The following is a 25,339-nucleotide window of genomic DNA, read 5'->3' on the forward strand; positions in this document are numbered from 1 at the left end:
GATATTATTTCTCTCCACGAAATGATTTGTGAATGTATATGGATTGGATCCATAGTTACGCATATTCGAACAATTGTGGTTTGAAGTCTACCACAGATGAGCCTACGAGCATTTAGGAAAATGCTGCTTGCTTTGAACAAATGAAGCAAAGGCTACATCAAAAGCGACAACACCAAGTATAATCAGCAACAACAGACTCTCCTCAAGATCAAAGCGAACTAGGTTTGATCTGAGGACAGTTTGGCAGACTTACTCACTAAGTCATTGCCTAAATTCCACTTTTGAGAAACATGTTGGTAGCATCGTTTGCGGAAGTTATCCTAACTCCAATGACCGTAGTCATCAAGGGGAGATGCAGACATCAGGGGGAGGTGTCTACATGTATGGTCTCGAAACATGAATGGTGTGTTGTGCTCTTTTTCCCCTTCGACCGAGGTTATTTTTGTCCCACTGGATTTTTGTTACTCGGCAAGGTTGAGTGTTCAAGTAAATCCTTATTTGTGTGTCTGGCCCAAACCCTAGGTAACTTGACCTAGTGGTAATATAGTTTAATTAGAATGATCTAGATATTCCTATTCAATGGATGATTACCTTTCCTTGTATGATTCAGATTCTATACATTGTAATCTTCTATATAAAGAGGCCCCTATTATCAATGAAAATACACAGCAATTTTCTCTCAATTCCCGTTTCTCTAAAACAATAAATTATTCATTGTAAGAGGTATTTTAAATCTAGAGTGAGCAGTTTGGCCATTTGGAAGTAATATTGAAGCAATTCCAGATGAAGCAACAACCAAAACAATTTTTCCTTCAGATCTTAGTTTGCTTATTATTGTATGCCATAAAAAAGTTTTGCTGGTTCCTCCATGACCATGAACAAAAAAAGTATTACATGCTTTTTCTTCAATTGCTTTAATGACTTCATCATAAACAATTTTTTGACATGCATTTAATTGAGTGACTAAATTTGCATGTTGATGTTTCAATTCAACACAATTATAATTTAGCTCTTTATTTCATAATTTATTGTCTAACTGTAGCATTCTATTTGTATCAGGCATTGGTAATTGATGATCTTTTAAAGAAGTTGATGATAACTTAAATAGTTATTCCAATTCAAATAGTAACCTATTTTTTAATTCCAAGTCAGATAACATTAGATTTGGATTTCCAATTTCATTTCTAGCTTTATATAAGATATCATCACACATATTTAACCAATGTGAATCTAATAACATTTGAGGATCTGTGACATCACAAAATAAGATTATTGTGACAAAGAGTTGTCGTATTTCAGAAGCAGTTGCCACATGTGAGGAATTTGTTAATGCTTCAATACATTCTTTATCATCACCCAATAAACCTAAAGATTGACATGCTTCTTGATAAGAAGAATATACTGTGCCATTAATTGTTTTTATTGAATCAAAATTGCGACAACCTTTTTGAACATTTAATAACTTTCTCATGAAATATAATTCGCCTGATGTAGGAGGTACATTTTTTAGTCGACCAATGGTTTGATACTGCTTTCTTGGTGCCCAATATTTTTGTCATTATGCCAAACAAATTTAGTTGGAAATTCTATATAAATTAATTGACATGCTTCTGGATAAGTTTCATTTGCTTTAAACCATGCAATAAGCATAGTATCTTCTGTACTTTTATACTTGATCACTGATTCAAGAGACTCAAACTCATTAAAAACACAAAGCAAGGAGAGAGAAAATAGCCGATTGAGAGAGCACGAGTCGATCTTCCGTCCCTGTCCGGCGGCGTGCCCTATTGTCGTCGTCGGACGGGCCTTGTCAGCCCCGTGTGGGTCTGGAGTGAGCCAGAACTCTCAATCGACATCCTTGTCAGTATCGGGGGGTCTTTGGTGGTAGTTTGCAGGTTGGGGCAAAGGGAGATCACGGTGGCTATTGAGATTTGGTCTGTTCATCGTTGGCCTCGTCAGCGGAGGGGATGGGCGGTGCGACTCCGGAGGCTGTTAGGTGGCGACGGGTTTATGGCAGCACAGCGTCTCTTTGATCAGTCTTTTCTGATCTGGATCGGATCTATTGGATTTGATCTGGTGACGGGGGTTGTTGATAGTAGCGTGCAGCCACGGCGCAAGGGTGGTGCCAACATGATGGTGGTGGCAGTCTGGAGTTTCAGGCGAGGCAACACTGGTAGTAGTTTTCCGGCGGCGGCCGGTGTTGGATTGCGCCAAGCTTGGCTGGCAGCGTGCACTTCTCTGTTTTCCTGTGTTACGGCTTGGGCTAGGGCTCTTCTTTTCGGCCTGGGCTGGGCTGGCTTTGTTTTCTATTTTATTTTTATTATGACTTATGTTAGCTGGCTAATGTTGCCGCGCATTTGGTGCGTAATAAATCCCTGCATCTATTTTACAGGGCTAGTCGGACTGAATGCCTGTGTATGCACTCTATGTGCCTTGTCCGCTCTAGGTATGCGGCAAATCAAATGGTTGCTACCGCCTAATGGCAGAGTAAAGCTAAGTGTCGTCGGATTTCACCTCCGGCGGCAACATAATAGGAAAGTTGTGTTTATGATAATTATGCTATGTTGTAATCGGGTTACATATCGAGTTATCTTTCCGTTATGTCACCGCTATATCAAAGCAAATAGAGTAGCCAGTAGTGCACTCTTTGCTAGTTGGTGTCTAGTTAAATACATTTTCTTTGTAGAGACGCTTGTTATTATTTCAAGATGTTCTCTAGATGCTTATTGTAATCAGGGGTTTAGGCTCAATGTCCCCCCCCCCCTATATTCGACAATTTCATTAATCAAGACTTGAGGGCAGCCGCACCAGCCCTTCATTCAAAAAAAAAAAAAAAACTCATTAAAAACAATATTTTGTTCTGAAGGTAGATGAATTTGTAAATGTTGAACAGCTGGATGTCGATAATGAATTGGATATTCAAATAATCTCCACACAGATTCATGAGGAGTTAAATAACGACAATTAAGATAAATTTGAATTTCATCATTGAAGTTTTCGATCATGGAATAAAATTCGACCTCGATCCGGTCCTTTATTAATGTATTTAAATAAATATTTAATTAATATAGATTGAGAGCATGACTCAACATTAATGTGAGCATTATATTTTAATAATAAATTTGAATTATACAGTACAACAAAATTATTACCTATATGTATACCATTTTTTATCACAAATTTTGTAGGATCATCATGACGTTTGTAAGTAGGAGGTGAATTTGTTTCAAATATAGTATTTGCATTATATGATTTTGGAAAAAATTTACAACATTTTCCATCTCGCATGTAAGGAGATTTTGAATTTATTTGTCTGCATGGTCCATGAATCATAAATTGACTAACAATTTCAAAAAGCTCTGGATTAGCATCTTTGTTTGGTAATTCTGTTGAAATAATAGAATCTATATCAACAGCTGTATAACATTTGTAATCTTTCTTCAACCAAAATAACATATGAGCATGAGGAAGTCCTCTTTTTTTAAATTCTATCGTGCAAACATCTGCCTCAACTTCTCCAAAAGGTTCTCCAGATTTGATATAAGTAATCATATGTTGTAATTTAATTTTAAAAATTCTTGAAATTATATCAAGTCTATCTTCAGCTTTACATCTAGGATTTTTTTCAAAATATCTTAGTATTTCTATCCATTTAACATTGCAAGTAAAAGTGATAAATAAATCAGGATTGCCATATTGTCTACAAATTGCCATAGCATCTAGATAATTATTGATCATATCTCTAGGACTTCCAGTATGAGAACTTGGTAAAATAATTTTTTGTCCTAATTCATGACCCTTATTAATTCCACTTGAAACTGCAGTACAAATGTCTTCATAAATTTCACTTTTAAATTTTTTTATATTTTTTCTAATCCAATCTAAACGATCTTCTTCAACAGTTGCATACGAATCTACTAAATATTGTTGAAATAATCGTCCACCTTGTAACAAAGTATTTGCTTCATAATTTCTATCTTGAATTTGATACGCAATATAACTCCGCATTGACATTTTTTCTCTTTTTTGTTTACGATTTATTCCAATACATTCCATTCGTAAATTTGGTGTATATCTATCATCACCATATGGAAAAAGGATTGGATATTGCAGTGACATATATTTTGGATGTATTTTAGAAACTCGTTGTAAACATCCATTATTTGATTCAATAATTATGTCTTTATTTGAATTGTGCTCTCCAATATCACCAACAATTAAACCACCAATTTCTTCACTCGTTGGCTTTTCATATTGTTTACCATCAGTAGATTGACAATTAAGTATACTCTTATTAAATAAAGGTAAAGAAGGATTTTCAAATTTATCTTTCATTGTATGAAATTCTTTTACTAATTCATTAATTTCATCAAACATCTTAATAAGCCCTTCAACAATATCTGGCTTAAGCAGTTAGAGAATCCAATATCGCTATAGTTATGTAAATGATAAATTCAATATAACAATCATCTAATGAAGTTTAGACGCTTTGCCAGAATAGAAATAGTAGCCTGAAATAGCACTAAATAACAGACAAAGGAACAGTGGCACGAAAATCACAACAAAACTTCTTTGCATAGAATCTGCAAAAGAGAAACAATATAATAATGAAAAATATCGCGACTTTTACTCCCCCTCTCTTTCTCGCTCGGCTAGGGTTAGGGTTTCGAGTATTTTAGAGTTGTGCAGCGTCCCGCTTCATGGCTGCTGCTATTGCCTCCATGACTGCCAGGCTAGCGACCAAGTTGTCGCTCAGAGAGGGTGAAGAACCGGTGGACTTGGGGAACCTTAGGGTTCCGAGGAAGGAATTCCTTGCACGCCATTTTTATTTGGTGGGAAACTCAACACTTGCATGGCGGTGGTTTTGGATTCATTCCGGAGTGCGATTCGATCCATGTGGAGACTGACGGGGATGGTGGAGGTCCAATTTCGAGGTGATCGATTTCTTTTTACGTTCACTCATGAACGTGATGTTGCGATGGTGAAGAAGGGTGGTCCATGGGGCTTTCAACGGGCTATGATTCTGCTGAATGACTATGATGCCTTTTTGGAGATTGCTGAGGTGAAACTCAACTTTGTCTGGATCTGGGTTGCGCTTCAAGGTATCCCACCGGGTATCTTGATTGAACCCATAGTCAGATTGATGGGAGGGACGATTGGAGTCAGTTGTGTAGGAAAATTAAAGATACAGGGAATTATCTATTGGCATGGGATCGTACCACTTTCAAGGGCCGTAGGGAAGAACTGGAATCAGTTCGAATGCAGTTGGATGCCCTGCTGCAGAAACCTTTTGACCCGGAGGACCAAGCGTCTTCTGCTCAAGTTTGCTATGTGAGGCGCCAGGCTAACTTGGTGGCACATAGGTTAGCTCAAGAAGCGAAGCAGGCTTCGTTTTCTCTGAATTTGTTTCATTTTCCTCCTCCAAGTGTGGAGGAGATTATAAACCTTGATTGTAATGACTATTAAGTCAATGAAGTCAGTTTTTTTCCCCTAAAATAATAATAATAATAATAATGAAAAAAGAAAAAAAAATTCTTCAAAATTAGATCAAAGAACACACAATTTTGTCAACACAAAATTAGATCAAAGTCAGAAAATATGGCGATTTCTCTAGTAGTACGTCAATTCCAGTATAAGAGCAAGAATCAAAGCATGCTTCTTTTAACCATTATATGTATAAACCCAACGAAACACATCGAACCACAGAAAAGCTGGCACCTCTAAAATCCTTGCACAAATTCCCAGTCAAAATAAAAGCTGGAGGTCTGGGAGAGAATTCTCTATGATCAGAGTCATAAAGAGTGCGAGAAGCAAAGCATGGCCTAATGCAGTGTCTGAGAAACAAAGCATGGCCTAATCAAATGTCACATATATAAATTGATCCCACGATGAAAGCATTGGAATTAAATTACAATTCATATACTATTATTAAGAGAAGAGGCTTTGTTAGACAAAGTGCATATGAAATTACATATAGATCCTTATATCATATATTAATTTGAGATTATATTTAATAATTAAGGGATAAGAAGGTAAATAAAAAAAACAAAATTGAAAAAAAATAAGAAAATAATATTTCACTCATCTGCAGATAACTTCCCACTTACCCACTATGTGCATTTCATTCAGGACAAAACTTCCCACTATCTGTAGTAACTCCCCACTTCTTTTGAAAAATGTTTCTCCACATCTATTTAATTAATAATTGTGCACACCCAACGGGTGTGTGTTTTGTTCTAGTATATATGAAGGAATCACAAAATTGTTGATATTGGATACGTTTCCCATATTGAAATTATCATTATAGCATGCTGCAATCTGCTATAGGCTTAATTGTTGACATTCTTGGACTGAAATTTCTTTTCTCAGTAAATAAGACCTTTTACACTAAACAAAATAGCAAGGAAGACTAAGAATAAAATCTCAAACCCAAATTGAAATCAAAACATAAAAAAGCAAGACAGCAAGAAAGAAGAAGAATAACAATGTTTACAAAATGTTAATGGAGAATTCCACAAATGGTCACTCAACTATGACTCATTCGACACTTTGGTCACTCAAGTTTCAAATATATCACTTTGGTCACTCAATTATTATACTGTCAATCACTTTAGTCACCTAAAGAGTATTTTTTCTCACTTTAATCACTTCTCCCAATCATTCTAATACATATTTCTCATTTTTTCACAATTGGTTTGATGAAAATAGCATTAATATTGTGGCAAATAATTTTTTTTTAATGAAAAAAATTAACAAAGTGACTAAAGTGATTGACAGTGTAATAGTTGAGTGACCAAAGTGATATATTTGAAACCTGAATGACCAAAGTGTTGAATGAGTCATAGTTGAGTGACCATTTGTGGAATTTTCCCTAATGTTAAAAACAATGTTTACAAATTGAGGTACTGCGGCCTTCTCTAGCTCTAGCTCGATCTACACATCTGGAGAATACCCAAAGTGGCTACCATAATTACAATTTGAAAATCAAAAAATTGACAATGATAAAGCTGATCTACATCTACAAATCAACCAAAGTCAATAAATCAATACCAACTAATCTGATTGAATAAAAAACCCTATGAGCGAGAACCCCTCTCGCTTGCCTAACGTGCCAGCCGCATATCTCAGCCATGGAAGCACTCGAGGCTTCCCTAATACTGAGCGCTCAGGCTCTCGATTCCAGCGAAGCCCGCCGTGACCGCGACAAAGGGTAGTGCGCTGCCCTTATATCATCAATTCGACAGACGATCAGATGGATCTATTTTCTTTCACCGGGATCAAGCGAGCGTTGATCGCTGTTTGGGCAGGGTTGTCAGCTCAAGGGATCTAATATGGATCTGGGATCCGGGTCCTAGATGGTGGTTTCGCTGTTTCCTTGTAGCTCTGTCATTTATGGTGATGGTAGTGGTGTGGGCATGTGCACACGTGAGGCTGACGACGGAGCTGTGCGTCGTGATGGGGTTTGGTGGTCTGTTAGAGTGATGGTTGACCATGGCGCCATTCAGTGAGGCTACGTCTGAGATGCCGACGCGGTCAGTGTTGATGGCCGGGCAGAGATGGCGTGATTGGATGCCAAACAGAAGTTGGATGTCCAGATCAAATCTGGCAAAGGCTTTGGGCTGCTGTTGGGTTCAGATCAGAATCCATTCAATGGGCTTAACCTCTCCAGGGGGTGGATTCAAGAGATGCGATGATGTTGTTCAATTCTCCTGTTTTCTTTTCGCTGGGATGCTGGTTTTACTTTCTGGTAGACTGTTCGTTTCTACTTTCTACAAAGAGTCTCAGTACATTCACGCTGTGAGTACCACAATTGCGTGCCTTGGCGAGCAGTGTGTTTTAGGCTGGGACGAGTTTAGATTTGATTGGTTGACCAATTTCTTACATGCTCAGATTGCAGATTCTGATGGTTTGATCTACAAATCTCAAGGTTGTGACAATAGTTATATTGTTGGTAATTATCTTGAGGAGGCTGAGGATTTACCTTTAGTTTCTGCTAGGTTTCCTACAAGTGTTTCAAAGCAATGTTCTATTGTACATGGACAAGTTATTGGTGTAGTACACCTTCTAATTTGTTCTACTTTAGCTCTAGGGTTAAGTCTTTCTTGGCCTTTGTATGCTCCCCATTGGGATGCCCTCATGAGCGATTTCAATAGCTAGTTTAATGAATTCTCCTTTCCTAAAAAAAAAAAAAACTAATCTGATTGAATATGACAAAGTAAATCTACGAAATCAAGCCAGCAACCATCCAATGAAAATTTTGAAATGACCAAACATTAGAAACAAAGCTTGAAACATTTCCAACCAATTACCCAAATCCCAACTCTAAAGACAAACAAAAGCCCAAAAACGTAAAAACCCATAGCAATTCAAAACCAACAACTATAAACACAACTAACAAAAACAAAAGTAGAAGAAAATGGCCAAACCTGTGATCCTCACTCTCGCCAAACCCACCAAAGCCACAATTCAGAGCACCACAGTCCCTTCTATGAAAATGTTCACCTGGTCAGTTATTGACTAGGAAAATAATACTCAACCACCCTTGGATGTAAATCTAATGGCAGAGAGAATTATTATTAAGTTGAGGTGTTTTGTTTTCCACCATTCGATGTAAATCTAAGGGTTATTGAGCATAAATTCTTTGGTCAGCAACTGACTAGGTGAACTCTACTTGTCCCTTCTATTACTCCAAAAACACCTCCAATTTATGAATTAAACACCTGATTCACAAAACCAATTACCAATTACATAGTTCTCCAAAGCACCATAAAGTTTGTACCGTAATTCTAATCTAACAAAAAAGCATGAAAACCCATCATAAGCTCAGAAATAATTTTACCTACTGAAATCAAAGGAATCATACATGCTTTTGATTGGTTCTGTATTTCTTTATTTGATTTACATTGAAAGTGAAAGAGATCTGGACCTTAATAACATACCAGTTTTTAGATTTCCAATTCTTGATCTTTTTTATCCAACATTCTCACCTAACCTAGCTAGCTTGAGAAATATTCAGTCACAATTTGCATTATATATATGTTTCTAGTTTACTATATATCCATCTGATCTACCTATCTTTAAAAGCCAAAATTGAACATCAGCAACTTGACTTTCGTTCTTCATTATAATATGTCAAAATGGGTGTTTATGAGGAAATAAGAACCAACCTACTAAAATAATAGAGCATACATTGTTGAATTTGATGGATCCACCCAACAATTCAAGATGGGATCACATAGGACATAGACCCTTTTTACCGTGGCACTGAGATGGTCGTCTGCGGCAACGTTGAGAAGAGGAAGATTGCCACATTTATGCTCCAAGGCGATGCACGGGTGTGGTGGAGTGGCACGCAGAGAGTGATGGATGTGTCCACCATGACTTGGAATGAGTTTGTGGAACTGTTCAGGAAGAAGTACTTTCCGCCTTCAGTGAGGGAGCAATTGGAAAGGGAATTCGTCTCGTTAGTCTAAGGGACTAAGAGTGTGAGGGAGTATGAGGCTGAGTTCTCAAGGTTGTATCGCTTTGTGAGACAGATGGATGCTGAGAGCTTAGCTATGAAGTTTCAGTGGGGACTGAATGCTTCGATCCGGCGTGATGTCGCCGTTCTGGTACTGAAGGTGATGGAGCTCATTTTCGCTAAGGCTATGGCCATTGAGCAGGAGAACTTGATTTTCCAGGAGTAGGAGTCGGCTGAGAGGGACTCCCGAAGGAAGGGAAAGGCAACTGCTGAGAACAGTGAAGGGACAGATGCGCAGGGTGGGTTCTGGAAGAGGCACAGGACTCATCAGCAGGCGCCAGCTAGGGAAGCGGCTGCACCTGCTAGGGTTGCACCTGTTGGACAGGGAGTACCTCTGAAATGTTACAACTGTAAGGAGATTGGCCATACTGCTAAGGCTTGCACAAAACCGAAGAACTTGGCGTGTTTTACTTGTGGCCAGACAGGGCATTTCTCAAGGGATTGTACCCAGCAGTAGGGTAGGGGACAAGGAAATCAGCGAGGACAGCAGCCTTTGGGGCATGTCTGAGTGGATGCTAATTTCAAGCAAAGTGTAGGGAATGGAGGTGTCGTATCGGCCTTAAGACTTTTCTTGCTAAGGCGAAGTATGATAGTGGAGAACCTAATTCCTTTGTGTGCTGTGACAGGCTTTGCCTGATGTCTATAATTAGACTTTTGCGTGTGGCTTCCTTTTGTAAAATACTGTTTTAGGTGGTATGTTGCATGATGCATTTTTCATTGTTGTAACAGAGGAGTCTTTTACAACTTTGTTTGTAGGTACAATACCATGTGACAATTGATGGGTAGTTCGGCCGAGGCTGAATCTCATCTTACTGTGTTCGGAGATAGTTGGAATGCTTATTGTGATTTTGCAAATAGTTGACTGTGGCAAAACCTAGAGTTTATCGATTGATTTGGAATGAAATGTCATTTTAAATTTAGCAATGAGAGTGTTGTAATGGATGATATATCGATGACTGTGAGGACAGGACTCTGGACTCTTAGGTAGTTGTGCATAGTGCTGTAGTTTGCAGAATTGTGTTGCATTGGTACGTGATTGAAATAGGTGAGATGTTTAGATTACCTCCAAGTGGGATGGTAGGATGCATTAGAATGGCGATATTAGGTATAGTACCTATATCGATTGTTGAGAGTGATGCATGTTGTACCTTGAGGTGTGGAGATTCGATGTTTAGTTCAGCCATATCTCCAAGGTATTATGTGGTGCAGCATATTTTATTGATTTCTATATGGATTACAAAGAAACTTTGATCGGGGATAATTGACTAGTTCAATACTCTGTGGAGGCTTCAGAATGAGTGCTTTCTTGCAGGAGAATCAGAATTGGATTTTTGGAGTTGAGTTTATTCGTACTTGTTGGTTTTGTACGTTTAAATTTCGGGACGAAATTTCTTTAAGGGGGGTGGAATGTGATGCCCCGGAAATTTGTAATTATTTTCCGAGGATTTTCCGGAATCTAATTTTTTGGTTGTTGGACGGTTTCGTGGCTCGTGGATGGAGCGGAAGTGTTTCAGATGAATTTTTATTCGGAAAGTGTGACATTAGGGGGGTTGCAAAGGTTGACTTTTGAAGCGTTGGGATTCTCTGAAAACTTCCTTCATGAAAGTTGTAGAGCGCGTCGATACAAGTTCGTGGACATATGGAACGTGAGAATCGGAGTTCGTATGAGAAAGTTATGGCCATTGGAAGGAATTTCCATTTTGGTATAAATAGAAGTTTCCCGAAGGAGAAACTTACTATTTTCATTATTTCCTTTTCCGGAAACCTTTTCACTTCCTCTCTCTTCTCTCTCGGCTGCTACCTTCAGAATCGAAATAATCAGAGTGACCTGACCCGAACCCGATATTTCGACACTGTCGGAACTTGCATCTCCTGCAACCTCTTCCGGTGAAACGAGCCCAGATCAGTTCGCCTCCTTGCTCCGGTCGTCTCTGTGGTGGTCTCTAGCGGCGATTCTCCCTCACGGCGACGCTGCAAGACGGCACAGGTTGAGGAAATCGGACCGGACCGGAAATCGTACCAAGAAGTCTGTTAGTAAATATGTCACACTTTTCCTACTCAACTACTACTCACAATTATATCTTATTAGCCAAGTCAAAAGTAGTTTAAGAGGGAATGCTTCAGATAAATGGAATAAGATAGTATGGAAACCCGTTTTGACTAGGGATCTCTATAATTTTCAACCATTGATTTCACCAAGTCGAGGAAGATGGATGAAAGTAAAACACTAACAAGTACACACATTGAACAAGAACTCAACTATTCTTTTTCTACCTTCAAAACAAAACTGCAAAATAAAATCTGTGCAAGACAAATCATCTCAATGTCCTCCACAATAAGCAAATAGCACTCTAATTGAAAAGGAGATTTTTTTTTTATTCTCCTATCTTCTCACTTGTCAAACATTGTTTTGTTTCTCTAACATATCTATGCAACATAAATCTTCAAGCACTTCAAGGAATGCCATAACAACAATGCCATGTTCCCGCAGAACTACAGAAACTGTTGCAGCTCATGCAACAATATAAAACTAAGTTTGGTCGTAGTATAACTGCACCTAACTCTAAAAACACTTGTAATGTAACTAGGTCATGAGTGCAAGCTAAAACAATAGAAAGAAACCACTTTGGTATGATCAACAAAGTGGACCTTTATCAAAGTACATTGTCAGTCAATCCTTCAGTCTTAGTCATTTAATATGCATCTACAACATGATTGAAAACGAGATGACTACAACTACTACATCACACCTGATGACTGTCCTGATGCGAATAACTGAATATGAAACAGTAAAGTAAAATTAAAACCATTAGCAGTGAAAGCTAAGCTAAGCTATGAGCTAATGAAGGAACTGTTGCTTTGGCTACCTACCTGCGATACTGGATAGGCAATATTACCAGCCTTCCAGATAGCAATCTTACCCGCGCGCGCGCTCATACACAGGCACATGCAGCAATGAATATTAGACATTTAGTCTCATACATTTTATTTTTGTTTCTACATTTTCTCTGGACCCTTTTTTTTCTTTTATTTGAAAGGAAACAGCTTTTTATTGACAAAACAAATACCATAATACAAAGAAGCGGACAAGAAGTCCACATAAGAAAAGAAAGATAGTTTGAGGAACAGAACAAGTTGCTCAACTGACAGTAAACATGCTTGCCAATTTAGAATAAGAGATGAAAGAGTGTAATCTTCATAGTCCCCAAATATAGAGGCCCAAAGAGAATCCCAAATCTTAACTCTTTCTCACAACTCTTACAACTCCGCACTACCTTAGGCTTCAGACGTCCTTTTATTTCTCTGGACTTGAAAAGAAAAATTAAGCCAGGTCTACACTTGTTTGCTAACTGCCTAGTCTAGTACGTGCAATATACACAAATAAATGCAAATCTTGACAATACATACTCAACTCTCTAAACCGCAAGTTAAGAAATGGCAGTGTTATATATATATATATGTGTGTATATATATATGATTATACATGTGCGATAACAATTTAGTTTAGTGCAGTGCATTCATATAATGGGTTGGCAAAACCTCCGTGCATATATTTGTGCAGATTGGTGCTTCTTTAACAAGATGATAGTAATTACAATCATAAATTGCATCAGGAAAAGGAAACGGCATGCTTGATCCCTGTTAAGCTTTTCACCAAAGACTCAAGAAATCAACACTTCCAGTAATCATACCATTTACAGGAATCCATATCTCTCACTGTGAGACCAAAACATTGCAATGGCTTCATTCATATAAATATATATATATATATATATATATATATATATATATATCAGGAAGCTATTCAGTAAACCAAGTTTAGCAATAGAAAAACAAACACCAGTTAAGGTAAAGATCACTTACAGGTAATGTAGGCCAAGCATCCCCCTTGAATCCCGACCAACCTTCTCAGCCTAAGACAATTATATGAATTGTCTTACAGGTAGTGTCATCTCCCATAATTCATCACTAAAATATCAAAATTTGGATTTCGTTGAAAGACCTTAAAATGATGGGAATTCCATAAATCCAAACCTAGAATTAATCAAACGCATCTAAAAATACATAATGACGCCTTACTAAGGGAATTAGAGCACGAATTTACCTTGGGCATCCAAACTTGAAGTTCCTCTTCTTTCCCCCAATTCTCTAACTTCATCCTCTATATCTATCAAAACCCAACGGTGAAATATGAAAAGCACGACAACAACAAACCCTCCTACCTAGTGGCCAAATACCAAAAAGCCCTTAAACAAAACCCTTTTTAATCTTTTTTTTTTTCTTTTTTTCCTCGGTTGCTACATTATGAATGCAGCTACGTCAGCAACTGCCTGAAGGCTAGATCAACATTGCATGTTGACGCTTCTGATGGGAACTATATCTAGAAAAAACAGATAGACTATAAACTTCTGACTATAGATAAAACTGAATATAAGGTGCCCCTTTAAATACCATGTACAATTAAAGACTTACCAGGAAAACCAACATAAAATGCTGCCATCCTGCACTCAATTGCTCTAAGAGAGCCAGGAGCGAGAACTGTGCCAACCACTATATCCCCTACTTCACTTGGGTTCAAATTTTTCCTCTCTATAACTGCCTACATAACAAGTACATCACAGATAAATTGGCCATATAGACCTAAGATGAAACATACAAATCCCGAGACTCGACATTCTTTCCTATGAAAATTCAACTGTATATTTATCTTACCTTCAAAATAGGTGCCAGCAAATCATCAGCTAAAGTATCCTTAAAACCGCCTCGCTTTGCTTTGTAAATGGCAGTTCGGTAGGCCCTGTTTAACATGATTTTCAAGGCAATATTAAGCACAGGGAAGGTATAAACATTATCAAAAGACATAGATTGCAAAAGAGTAAACAAATTTCTCATTTCAGTCAATTACTCACGCCACAATCACTATATCCTTCCCAGCAAATCCTTTTGTAGCACCAAGTTTCCCTATCAAGGCCAACAAAATAGAAGAAACATGTTACAAAACAGAAGAACTATTATCCAAACTCAAAACCCCAAAACCCAAATGAGTTTTAATTGAAAGAAGAAAGAGTTCTTGTCAAACAACATGGAAAATAAAACCCCAACACATAAATCCATTTCAATCGAAGGAAAACCACAGCACTAAATCGAAGAGAAACCCCAAAGACAAAACCCCAATATAGCTATATCCATTTCAATCACCCCATCCCCAACTAGAAGAAAAACCTAATCGAAATCAACTAAAATCGAAATTTTGGATAATAAGCAAACCTAAAATTTGCAGATAAAACCCTAAATCGATCTAGGATTAAACCCAGTCGAAACCCTAAACTAAAAAACGATTGAAACCCTAAATTGCTTACCAATATCCGAATTAAAAAAAGCTCTGCTTGTTGCTGGGGAGGTCCACTAATCCGGTCGCGAAAGATGAAGTAGAGGCCAAGAAGAAGAAGGAGAGACCAAGAAGAATTGAGAGAGTGAGAAGATGAAGGAGAGAGGAGAGAGTGAGAATCGAGATCTGAGAGAGCTGATTGAGAAGGAGAGAGGCTGGTGTTCGAGTTTTCCAGTTTCACTGGTTCTAGGTCGAGCTGAGTGAGCAAGAGAGAGCACACGGGCTGGTGTTGGAGTGAGAAGGACAGAAAATGATTTAATTGCGAGGGATCTATGTAAAAAAGCACAAGTCAAAATAACTTCGAAAATTTTAAAACAAGCTCTACACTCAGACGACATTTAAATGTTGTCTAAATGTCACAACATTTTCTAGTCAACTAGAGTTCGGCTATTTGAGAGAGAAAAGTACCTGATCAAATTTTGGATATCCCTCCACATTTGAGATAGGAAATCATCGTCTTTTACAGCAACAGAAATGTGTTATCTGAATGCTGACCATTTTTTCAAATTGAACTAGTATGGTTTTAGTCTATATTCAGACAACACAAAAAAAATTTATGTCGTCTGAAAAACTCAGACGACAGAAAACAATTCTTATGTCGTCTGAAGTGTGTCGTCTGAAGCACATTTTGGCATAGTATAGTGGTAATAGGGTTTTAATTAGAGAGAATCTCGGAGAATATCTTAGAGATGTCCACTCATTGTATGATTACCTTTCCTTGTACAATTCAGATTCTATGCATTGTAATCCTATATATAAAGAGGCCCCTATTATCAATGAGAACACACAACAATTCTCTCTCAAATATCGTTTCTCTAAAACATTATCCTTTTTTTTTTGGGTTGAAAATTAGTTTTAATTATCCTTGAACCTTAATGGAATGAAGCGTAAACTATTAATACACTAGCTAAATCCAATTGATACAAATCTTTTCAAGGTCCTCTTACCTTATTGATCGATGTATGCCCATAATGGCATTGTACCCATGCCATATGCGCATATTTGTGGTTCTTTGTTGGTATGCTAATTCGAAGTAACATGTATTATTATTATTTTTTTAAAAGAAGTAGCAAATATTTTTTTTTCCTATATTTATTGTTCATGTCAAATCCCAAAATTATTCAACATAATTTAAGTGTCTTTCAATTTCTGCATTTAGTACAAAAAAAATATATTAAACTTTAATTTTCTTATACTTATATGTTTTGAAGAAAATGTTATTTATTTTTATTTTTGGTAAAAGATTGTGTTATTCCTAGAGGATGACTAAAAATGAGTTTAATTTATTAGTTAATACCAATTTGACCTTCCTAAGTGAGATTTTTGGCTACGGCACCATTGAAGGTATAACACACGAAATTCTTTGAAGATGATGTTCAAAACTTGATGTGGACGGCACGTTGAACTAATTTTTGTTTCATTTGATTATAGAAAATTGAATTGATAATAGAATAGGGTGGTTCTAGTTGGACCTCTAAATTTGCTATTTGGACTTCTCATACTTAGTACACCTCTAATTTACTTTTTAGAATACTTGAAAAGTTAAGTAGACCTGCTAATTTTTACCAAAACACCCTTGAACATGAGATACAACAATCTGTCACTCTACTTTTTATCTCTATCTTCAACCATGAGAAGAAGAATGAATCAAAATCACATAATATTGCTATCTTATGATTATGTCTCTCCTCCACCAAAATTAATCAGAGGTTCTCGATCTTTATATGTTGCTAGAATCCTTTTGAATTTGCTAAAAGAAGGATTTCAAGGGTTTTGGGTTGGAAGATCAAGTAATTACTATATCATAATATTCAATGAATTGAAAGCAACACTACTAACAATCTATAGCCCTAAGTCCAAACACTTGGGACTATGCTTGTTAGGTTTTCTTTCGAGCACTAATAAGTATAGTTTTACTCGGTCTATTACTACGTCCTAGGTTATCGTAGTAATAGGCTTGCTTTCGTAAGTGACCAGTACTAGATGTATAATGAATGGTCTAGTCCCTCTGTACCATGTGGTACCCCCACAACCTCTTGTCTATCTGTCAATGGTAGCGGAGGGATATGTAATGGTCATTCTGGCCTGAGATTTATGATAACAATCATTTAACGATTGATTCAAAAAAAAAAATATTCAATGAATTTAGTTTAAGGAAATTCCAAATCAGATTGTTTTGAATTTATTTTTGTATTAGATGATGTGCTATGTATAGATATTATTATTTTTACTTAATTATTTTAGGTAAATTGCAAAACTACATGGCAATATAAGGAAATTCCAGAATAAATAAATAAAATTATATTTACTTATTTAGGGATGTAAGAATAGTATTTTTTTGTCCCTCCATTTTTCTCTGTTTGTCATTATTTGTCTTTTTATATGACTTAATAAAGTCTATTAATAATTGAAAAAAGTTAGAGGTCCAATATCAAATTTGGAGGTCTAACTAGAACCACCCAATAGAATATACAAGACTAGGAAAAGATGTTTCACTTTAATAATGATTTTCTACTTTGATTTATCACTTAAACGTTAATCGTTAACATAAGTAGGGTTGTCAATGGGTCGTGTCGGCTGGGTTCATGTCGGGTCAAGGTGTATGTCGTGTCACAAGAGACAAACCCGAACCCAACCCATTTATTAATCATGTCGAAAATTTAAACTCAAACTCAACCTATTTATTAAACGGATTACCCGTTTCCAACCCGCTTAACCCCTTTAATAAATAGGTCGTGTCATGTTCGACAAAATGACCCATTTAAGGGTTAACACTGCGACCCATTAAACTAAAAACATGCATAAATTGATTAAATTCACTAAAAATTTCATAAGATGAAGAATATAAATAATTAAATCCAATAATGATGAAGCAAAATATTTCAAATTGTCTAATCCTAGGATCAAATACTCCCAACGTCCAAAATTTCAAGAAGAAATATAGCATAATCGGGTTATATGGGTCCACTTCGTGTTGGAGGGTTGACCCGTGTCCGACCCGTTTATTAAATGGGTCATGACGGGTTGACCCGCTGCCGACCCGCTTTTTAATTGTGCGGGTTCAACCCGCTTTATTTCGTGCGGGTTTCGAGTTGTGTTATCGGGTCGTGTCGAAATTGACAGCCCTAAACGTAAGTACGTTTTCTAATCTCTCTCTTCCCCATTGCACTGCTCAATCCATTAATTTACAAAAATTTGAATCTGAATATTACGATTTATGAGTTAATTGAAATTACAAGCTGTTAATATGTTCATGAATAGTAGCTCATAATAGTAATGGAAACTCATTAAAACTCATAGTAATTCACGTAGAGGAGTTATACGGATTCAAATTTGCTCACCATTTTTATTTTGTGGTGATATTACCACCCAATTAAAACTTGCCACGTCACGTAAAATTAATTTAATACTTAAGATATATTTGTTTAATAAAACATCATGATTAACTATAATTATGTTTTATAATAAATGACAGTACGATGGCAGACAGACTAGAGCTCTAACTGAATCGTAACCTGTCACCCGGCCAAGGTTCAATCTTACGATATAATATTGCCATGAGGATGCAACCTGCAACCTCGGATCCTTAGGCCAACCTGACCCTCAGATCAAAACGTTAAATCAACCCAAAAGGAGAAATCACAACCTGTGACTCTCAAATCCTCAGACCACCGGTCGTCAGATCAAAACGTTAAATCGAATCAAAAGGAGAAATCACAACCTGTGACTCTCAAATCCTCAAACACTTTTCAAAACAATAGAAATACCATTTCCCACCAATTGTTTTTCAAAAGCCACAACCCAAAACAATAAAAAGCATCATTTCATGCATATTGTTTCACAAATCCACAAACCACCAAAACATATATATTTCATGTAAACACATATCCACTAATACATGAATACGTATGTATATATATACATCCCATAATATATATATACACACATAGTCATCTACTCAGAATTGCCACTAATACCATTTATAGTTTGCAGTCAACTAATTAACTCTTAAAACGATAAGGGTATTCCCGTTCGTGAATGAACTTCGTGAGATTACTCACCTCAGAATCCCGCTGCGTCTTCAATACAGAACCGAACTAACACTATCACCAACACCTCGTCCAATTCACCTTTAGAAGCACCTAATCACCAATGATCTCAAATTAGTAACGATTCACAAACGATTTAAGTCCGAAACCCTTGTTTTGAACTAAAATCCCCAAAGTGGCGCCAATCGAGGCGAAACCACATCCGAGACCTCCCAAAGTCTCCGGAATACTTCCACGATCGATGTGACCAAACCACAAGTCGATCGGACGCTCAAATCCTCACGGATAGCATAAATCGATCGGTATGAAACTGCAAAAATCATAACAATTCCAAACGAACTCCAAAACTTGCATATTATATATCGAAACGCTCGTATCAACGAGTAGAACATATATAATACCAAAAACAGTTCCTTAAGTGGCCGGAACAGCACCGGAACGCCACCATAGATGGTGGTTCACCGCTGCCGGCCAAAACTCTATATTTCCCAAAACTCCCAACATCAAAGTTCTTCATCTAAGCAAGCTTGTGAATTCACATAACTAGCTCGAAGTCAGAAAACAAGCTTAAGGGGTCGAAAACTACCTCACAAGCCGTGAACAGTAATCCAATCCGAGTTGATCGAAGTTTCATGTGAATCGATCCAAACAACCACCAAGGATCGATCGACGAGGCCGCTCTGAGTTCAACCAAGAAGACTTGAAGCCTTGCCGACGTCGGAACAAGGAATTCCGATCGGGTCAGAAAACACCAACCTGCACCGCCACCGTGGAGGAGAATCGGTGTTAGAGGACACCAGAGGGACGACCAGACGGAGGAGACGAACTGATCTGGAAAGTTTCGTCGCCGGAGACCGCCGCAGTTCGCCGGAAAAGTCGGGTCGGATCGACCGGGTCCGGGTCGGGTCAGTCGGATTATTTCGATACTGAAGGTAGCAGCCAAGAGAGAAGAGAGAGGAAATGAGTTTCCAGAAACGGAAATAATGAAAATAGTAAGTTTCCAACTTGGGAAACTTCTATTTATACCAAAATGGAAATTCCTTCCAATCGCCATAACTTTCTCATACGAACACCGATTCTTGCATTCCACATGTCCACGAACTCGTATCGACGCGCTCTACAACTTTTGTGAAGGAAGTTTTCGGAGAATCCCAACGAATAAAAAGTCAACCTTTGCAAAACCCCCTAAAGTCATACTTTTCAAATAGAAATTCGTCCGAAACGCTTCTGCTCCATCTACGAGCCACGAAACCGTCCAATAACCATAAATTAGATTCCAGAAATTCCTCAGAAAATAATTACGAATTTCCGGGGCATCACAGCTGGAATCCTTTTGAATTTGCTAAAAGAAGGATTTCAAGGGTTTTGGGTTGGAAGATCAAGTAATTACTATATCATAATATTCAATGAATTGAAAGCGACACTACTAACAATCTATAGCCCTAAGTCCAAACACTTGGGACTATGCTTGTTAGGTTTTCTTTCGAGCACTAATGAGTATAGTTTTACTCGGTCTATTACTACGTCCTAGGTTATCGTAGTAATAGGCTTGCTTTCGTAAGTGAGCAGTGCTAGATGTATAATGAATGGTCTAGTCCCTCTGTACCATGTGGTACCCCCACAACCTCTTGTCTATCCGTCAATGGTAGCGGAGGGATATGTAATGGTCATTCTGGCCTGAGATTTATGATAACAATCATTTAACGATTGATTCAAAAAAAAAAAAATATTCAATGAATTTAGTTTAAGGAAATTCCAAATCAGATTGTTTTGAATTTATTTTTGTATTAAATGATGTGCTATGTATAGAAATTATTATTTTTACTTAATTATTTTAGGTAAATTGCAAAACTACATGGCAATATAAGGAAATTCCAGAATAAATAAATAAAATTATATTTACTTATTTAGGGATGTAAGAATAGTATTTTTTTTGTCCCTCCATTTTTCTCTGTTTGTCATTATTTGTCTTTTTATATGACTTAATAAAGTCTATTAATAATTGAAAAAAGTTAGAGGTCCAAATATCAAATTTGGAGGTCTAACTAGAACCACCCAATAGAATATACAAGACTAGGAAAAGATGTTTCACTTTAATAATGATTTTCTACTTTGATTTATCACTTAAACGTTAATCGTAAACGTAAGTAGGGTTGTCAATGGGTCGTGTCGGCTGGGTTCATGTCGGGTCAAGGTGTATGTCGTATCACAAGAGACAAACCCGAACCCAACCCATTTATTAATCGTGTCGAAAATTTAAACTCAAACTCAACCTATTTAGTAAACGGATTACCCATTTCCAACCCGCTTAACCCCTTTAATAAATAGGTCGTGTCGTGTTGGACAAAATGACCTATTTAAGGGTTAACACTGCGACCCATTGAACTAAAAACATGCATAAATTGATTAAATTCACTAAAAATTTCATAAGATGAAGAATATAAATAATTAAATCCAATAATGATGAAGCAAAATATTTCAAATTGTCCAATCCTAGGATCAAATACTCCTAACGTCCAAAATTTCAAGAAGAAGTATAGCATAATCGGGTTATATGGGTCCACTTCGTGTTGGCAGGTTGACCCGTGGCCGACCCGTTTATTAAATGGGTCATGACGGGTTGACCTGCTGCCGACCCGCTTTTTAATTGTGCGGGTTCAACCCGCTTTATTTCGTGCGGGTTTCGAGTTGTGTTATCGGGTCGTGTCGAAATTGACAGCCCTAAACGTAAGTACGTTTTCTAATCTCTCTCTTCCCCATTGCACTGCTCAATCCATTAATTTACAAAAATTTGAATCTGAATATTACGATTTATGAGTTAATTGAAATTACAAGCTGTTAATATGTTCATGAATAGTAGCTCATAATAGTAATGGAAACTCATTAAAACTCATAGTAATTCACGTAGAGGAGTTATACGGATTCAAATTTGCTCACCATTTTTATTTTGTGGTGATATTACCACCCAATTAAAACTTGCCACGTCACGTAAAATTAATTTAATACTTAAGATATATTTGTTTAATAAAACATCATGATTAACTATAATTATGTTTTATAATAAATGACAGTTTTATATTGAGTGGTGGTATCACCACCAAAGTATTGGTGGTGAGCAAATTTGAATCCGGAGTTAATACACAATACATGAATGGCTTTTGCGGGTACTTGATCTCTACTTCATTTGGGCAAAACATTTCAAAGTTTGACCTATATATTCTCAAGTCAAAGTTTCTATTTATATCATATTCATATTCATATTCATTACCGAAGTGACGGTTTTTGTAAATTAATATTCTGATGGATCTCTATATGCATGGCCTTCGTTTGCTATAAATAGCACAGACTGTGGATACTTGTTGCACCAAATCAGAGAGAACCAATTGATCTAGCTCGAAAATGGCCAAGTACCCTTCAAACCCTCTGCTTCTTGTGGCTCTACTTTGTGCTTTTGCAGCTGGAGGAATCAACAGTCTTGATCAAAATGGTATTTGCAAATCATTGGTGGAGACACAAGGCTATACTTGCCAAGACCATCAAGTAATTCATGAACTGTCGCAAAATGATCCTTAATTAATTCTACTTTTATCAGTTTCCTTCACTCTACTTCTTTATCTCTCCACGTATATGAGTTGTATATGAGTTGCACGTAAGAGAGAGTATTAGTTTGATATACATTGTTAACTCATTTAGTTACAAGTTAAGTTTTATCATGAAAATTATGATGGAATATTTCAGGTAACGACAGAAGATGGTTACATCCTCGGATTGCAGAGGATTCCATCTGGACGTTCCAGTAACAATTTGACCGCTCAGAAGCTGCCTGTTTTATTACAACATGGACTTACGATGGTTCGTACCTTATTATATGTTTGAACTACATATTTGAGAGCTTGCAGTACAACATGTTGCATGTAAATGTCACACATTGACCGATTGAGAAACATTGTGTGCGGTAATAGGATGCTGCAGCATGGCTAATCAATCCTCCAGATCAAGCTTTGGCGTTTATCTTAGCCGACAAGGGGTTTGATGTATGGCTTGCTAATGCTCGAGGAACGCAGGCTAGCCGTGGACACCAATCACTTAGTACTAATGATCCGGTAAATACTTTGCTTTTACAAATGGCCATGATCAGCATTCTAATCATTCACTAATGATATTGACATTATCACCTATGGATCCTGTAGACTTATTGGGAATGGACATGGGATCAATTGGCTGCTTATGATCTTCCTGCTTTCTTTAATTATGTGAACAATCAAACAGGACAGAAAGTACACTATGTTGGCCATTCACTGGTAAGTATTCAGTTTTTTAATTTAAAAAAAAAAAAAAATTATGTAAAAGGGATGACTGAGGTTTGATGTATTTGAATTATAGGGAACATTGTCAGTATTAGCTGCCTTGTCACAACAAAAGCTGAGTAACACACTAAGATCAGCTGCTTTACTTAGCCCGGTTGCTTATCTGGGTCAGATCACCACAATGTTGGGAAAAATTTCTGCTCAATCACATTCTGTTGATGTAACACTACTCTATATATTGACTCAACTTACAAATTTTGTAATTAGTCGAATATGTATTCTGAAATTTATTGATGAATTTACTAGAATCTGATCCATTTCCTTCAACAGGGACTCTACGCCTCTGGTATCCGCGAATATCCTCCTCAAGGGTGAGAATGATAACAATGTTAACCAATTTTGCTTCCGTAGAAGGTCATTAGTTTGCATGAAATATATTACCTAATTCAGTTTGGTACATTTTCATAATCTTTTCTCCAAATCCCAACAGGGTAGCTGGACAGAACTTGGAGACATTTCTCTGCTCACAACCGGGTGTGGACTGCTCCAATTTTATGGCGGCTGTAACCGGTAATCCTAATGTTAAGCCTTTTCTCATAAGTCATAACCAAAGTAACTGCTGTACCTTTCATTTTTTGTTGATTGACCTGCATTTTTCTTTTTTGTGTTCCATTCTATAGGTCCTAATTGCTGCATAACTCCAACAAGTTCAAATCTTATCTTTCAGCATATACCACAGTCCACTTCCACAAAAAATATGGTACATTTGTCTGAAAGTAAGTCTTTCATGTCCTAGGTTCTGAGCTACGTACTACTAATTGCTACAAAATTTCAATTTTTGATTTGTGTTTATGGATTTTGGACAGTGATCAGGAGAGGAACAATAACAATGTTTGATTACAATTTTCCGGCCATTAACATGCAACACTACAATCAGCTTACTCCTCCGGTGTACAACATGGCAAGCATTCCGAAAGACGTTCCTCTTTTCTTGGGCTATGGAGGGAGAGATGCACTTTCGGACGTCAATGATGTGAAGGCTTTGCTTAATGACCTTAGTGATCATGACAAGGACAAGCTTGTGGAACAATACGTGGAGGAGTATGCTCATATGGATTTCATTATGGGAGGGAATGCCAATCAAAAAGTCTACGATCCTCTGCTCACTTTCTTCGGGCAGCATTGAGCGTCTTGACTCCTTAATTTGTAGTCTCTAGATCTTCCTTCTGTCTTGCATTTATCAATTTTAGAGACTTTTTTTTTCCTTTAGTAGTAGTAATAGCTAGATATGCATATTTTCATAATAGCTTTCTCATTGTGTATTACTTTGATTTCTTGGGAATAAAACTAGCTAGGCCTTGTCACAATGCTGGATTGTTTCATCACTAATAGTAATTGATATATAGCTACAAAACAAAGGACAAAAATGTGAAAGAACAGTAAATTTTCAAATGCTACCAGGTAGCCTCAGAATGTTAAATATGAAGAACAAAGAAGAAATAACAAAACAGATCGAAATCATGTTTTTATTGATGAGCACCATGATCGATGAAAATATAAGAATTAACATTAATTCTAACATGATATGAAATCAAATAGAACAAATAGGCCGGCTACCTTAATGAAGAGACCAATAGGCTCTACTTTCTATGTTCTCAAACATAGATGTTTGGTCTAAGAGCAAAATGATTCTGGGCTGCAGTAAGAGCTGCTATAAATGGATCATCAGCATAATCGTTTCCCTTATGATGACTCTTTAAGCTTTTCGATGGAAAGAAAAGATCCTCACAGCAAATAGCAGAAGTCGATGAAGCTGCATTAACTCGATGATCAATAAGGTTCCTCCTAACTGAGGATCTGAACATTCTTTTCATCTTGCTGAACAAGTTGATGAGCTTCTCCATCCTCATAAGCTTATTTGCGTTGTTGCTCATAATGTATTTTAAGACCAACTGCTTGTTTCTATTTTTACAGAGGGGATCGAGATGGAAGAATGTGTTAAACAGCTCTCCAACAGAATGCTGGCATCACATGTATTTTGTGTAAGCTTATCAAGATAGAGCTAGCTTGTATC

The 25,339-nt window shown here is 37.1% G+C and overlaps 1 protein-coding gene and 1 long non-coding RNA gene across 2 annotated transcripts; one reads left to right on the plus strand and one right to left on the minus strand.

The window, feature by feature from the left end:
- Positions 1-8,599: 8,599 nt before the first annotated feature.
- Positions 8,600-13,725, minus strand: LOC121052160. Its single transcript, XR_005808216.1, has 3 exons — positions 13,626-13,725; positions 13,385-13,489; positions 8,600-8,720 (listed from the first exon to the last, which is right to left on the minus strand). It is a non-coding gene; the product is annotated as an uncharacterized LOC121052160 (long non-coding RNA).
- Positions 13,726-22,357: 8,632 nt separating this feature from the next.
- Positions 22,358-24,451, plus strand: LOC112194433 (triacylglycerol lipase 2). The gene is made up of 9 exons (XM_024334674.1): positions 22,358-22,498; positions 22,697-22,810; positions 22,921-23,061; positions 23,149-23,259; positions 23,342-23,485; positions 23,596-23,636; positions 23,756-23,835; positions 23,946-24,041; positions 24,132-24,451. Exons 1-9 carry the CDS (start codon positions 22,358-22,360, stop codon positions 24,449-24,451), a joined length of 1,188 nt encoding a protein of 395 aa, XP_024190442.1.
- Positions 24,452-25,339: the final 888 nt, after the last annotated feature.

The sequence above is a fragment of the Rosa chinensis genome, chromosome 3 (genome assembly GCF_002994745.2).
Source record: "Rosa chinensis cultivar Old Blush chromosome 3, RchiOBHm-V2, whole genome shotgun sequence".
In the NCBI taxonomy this organism is placed as follows: Eukaryota; Viridiplantae; Streptophyta; class Magnoliopsida; order Rosales; family Rosaceae; genus Rosa; species Rosa chinensis.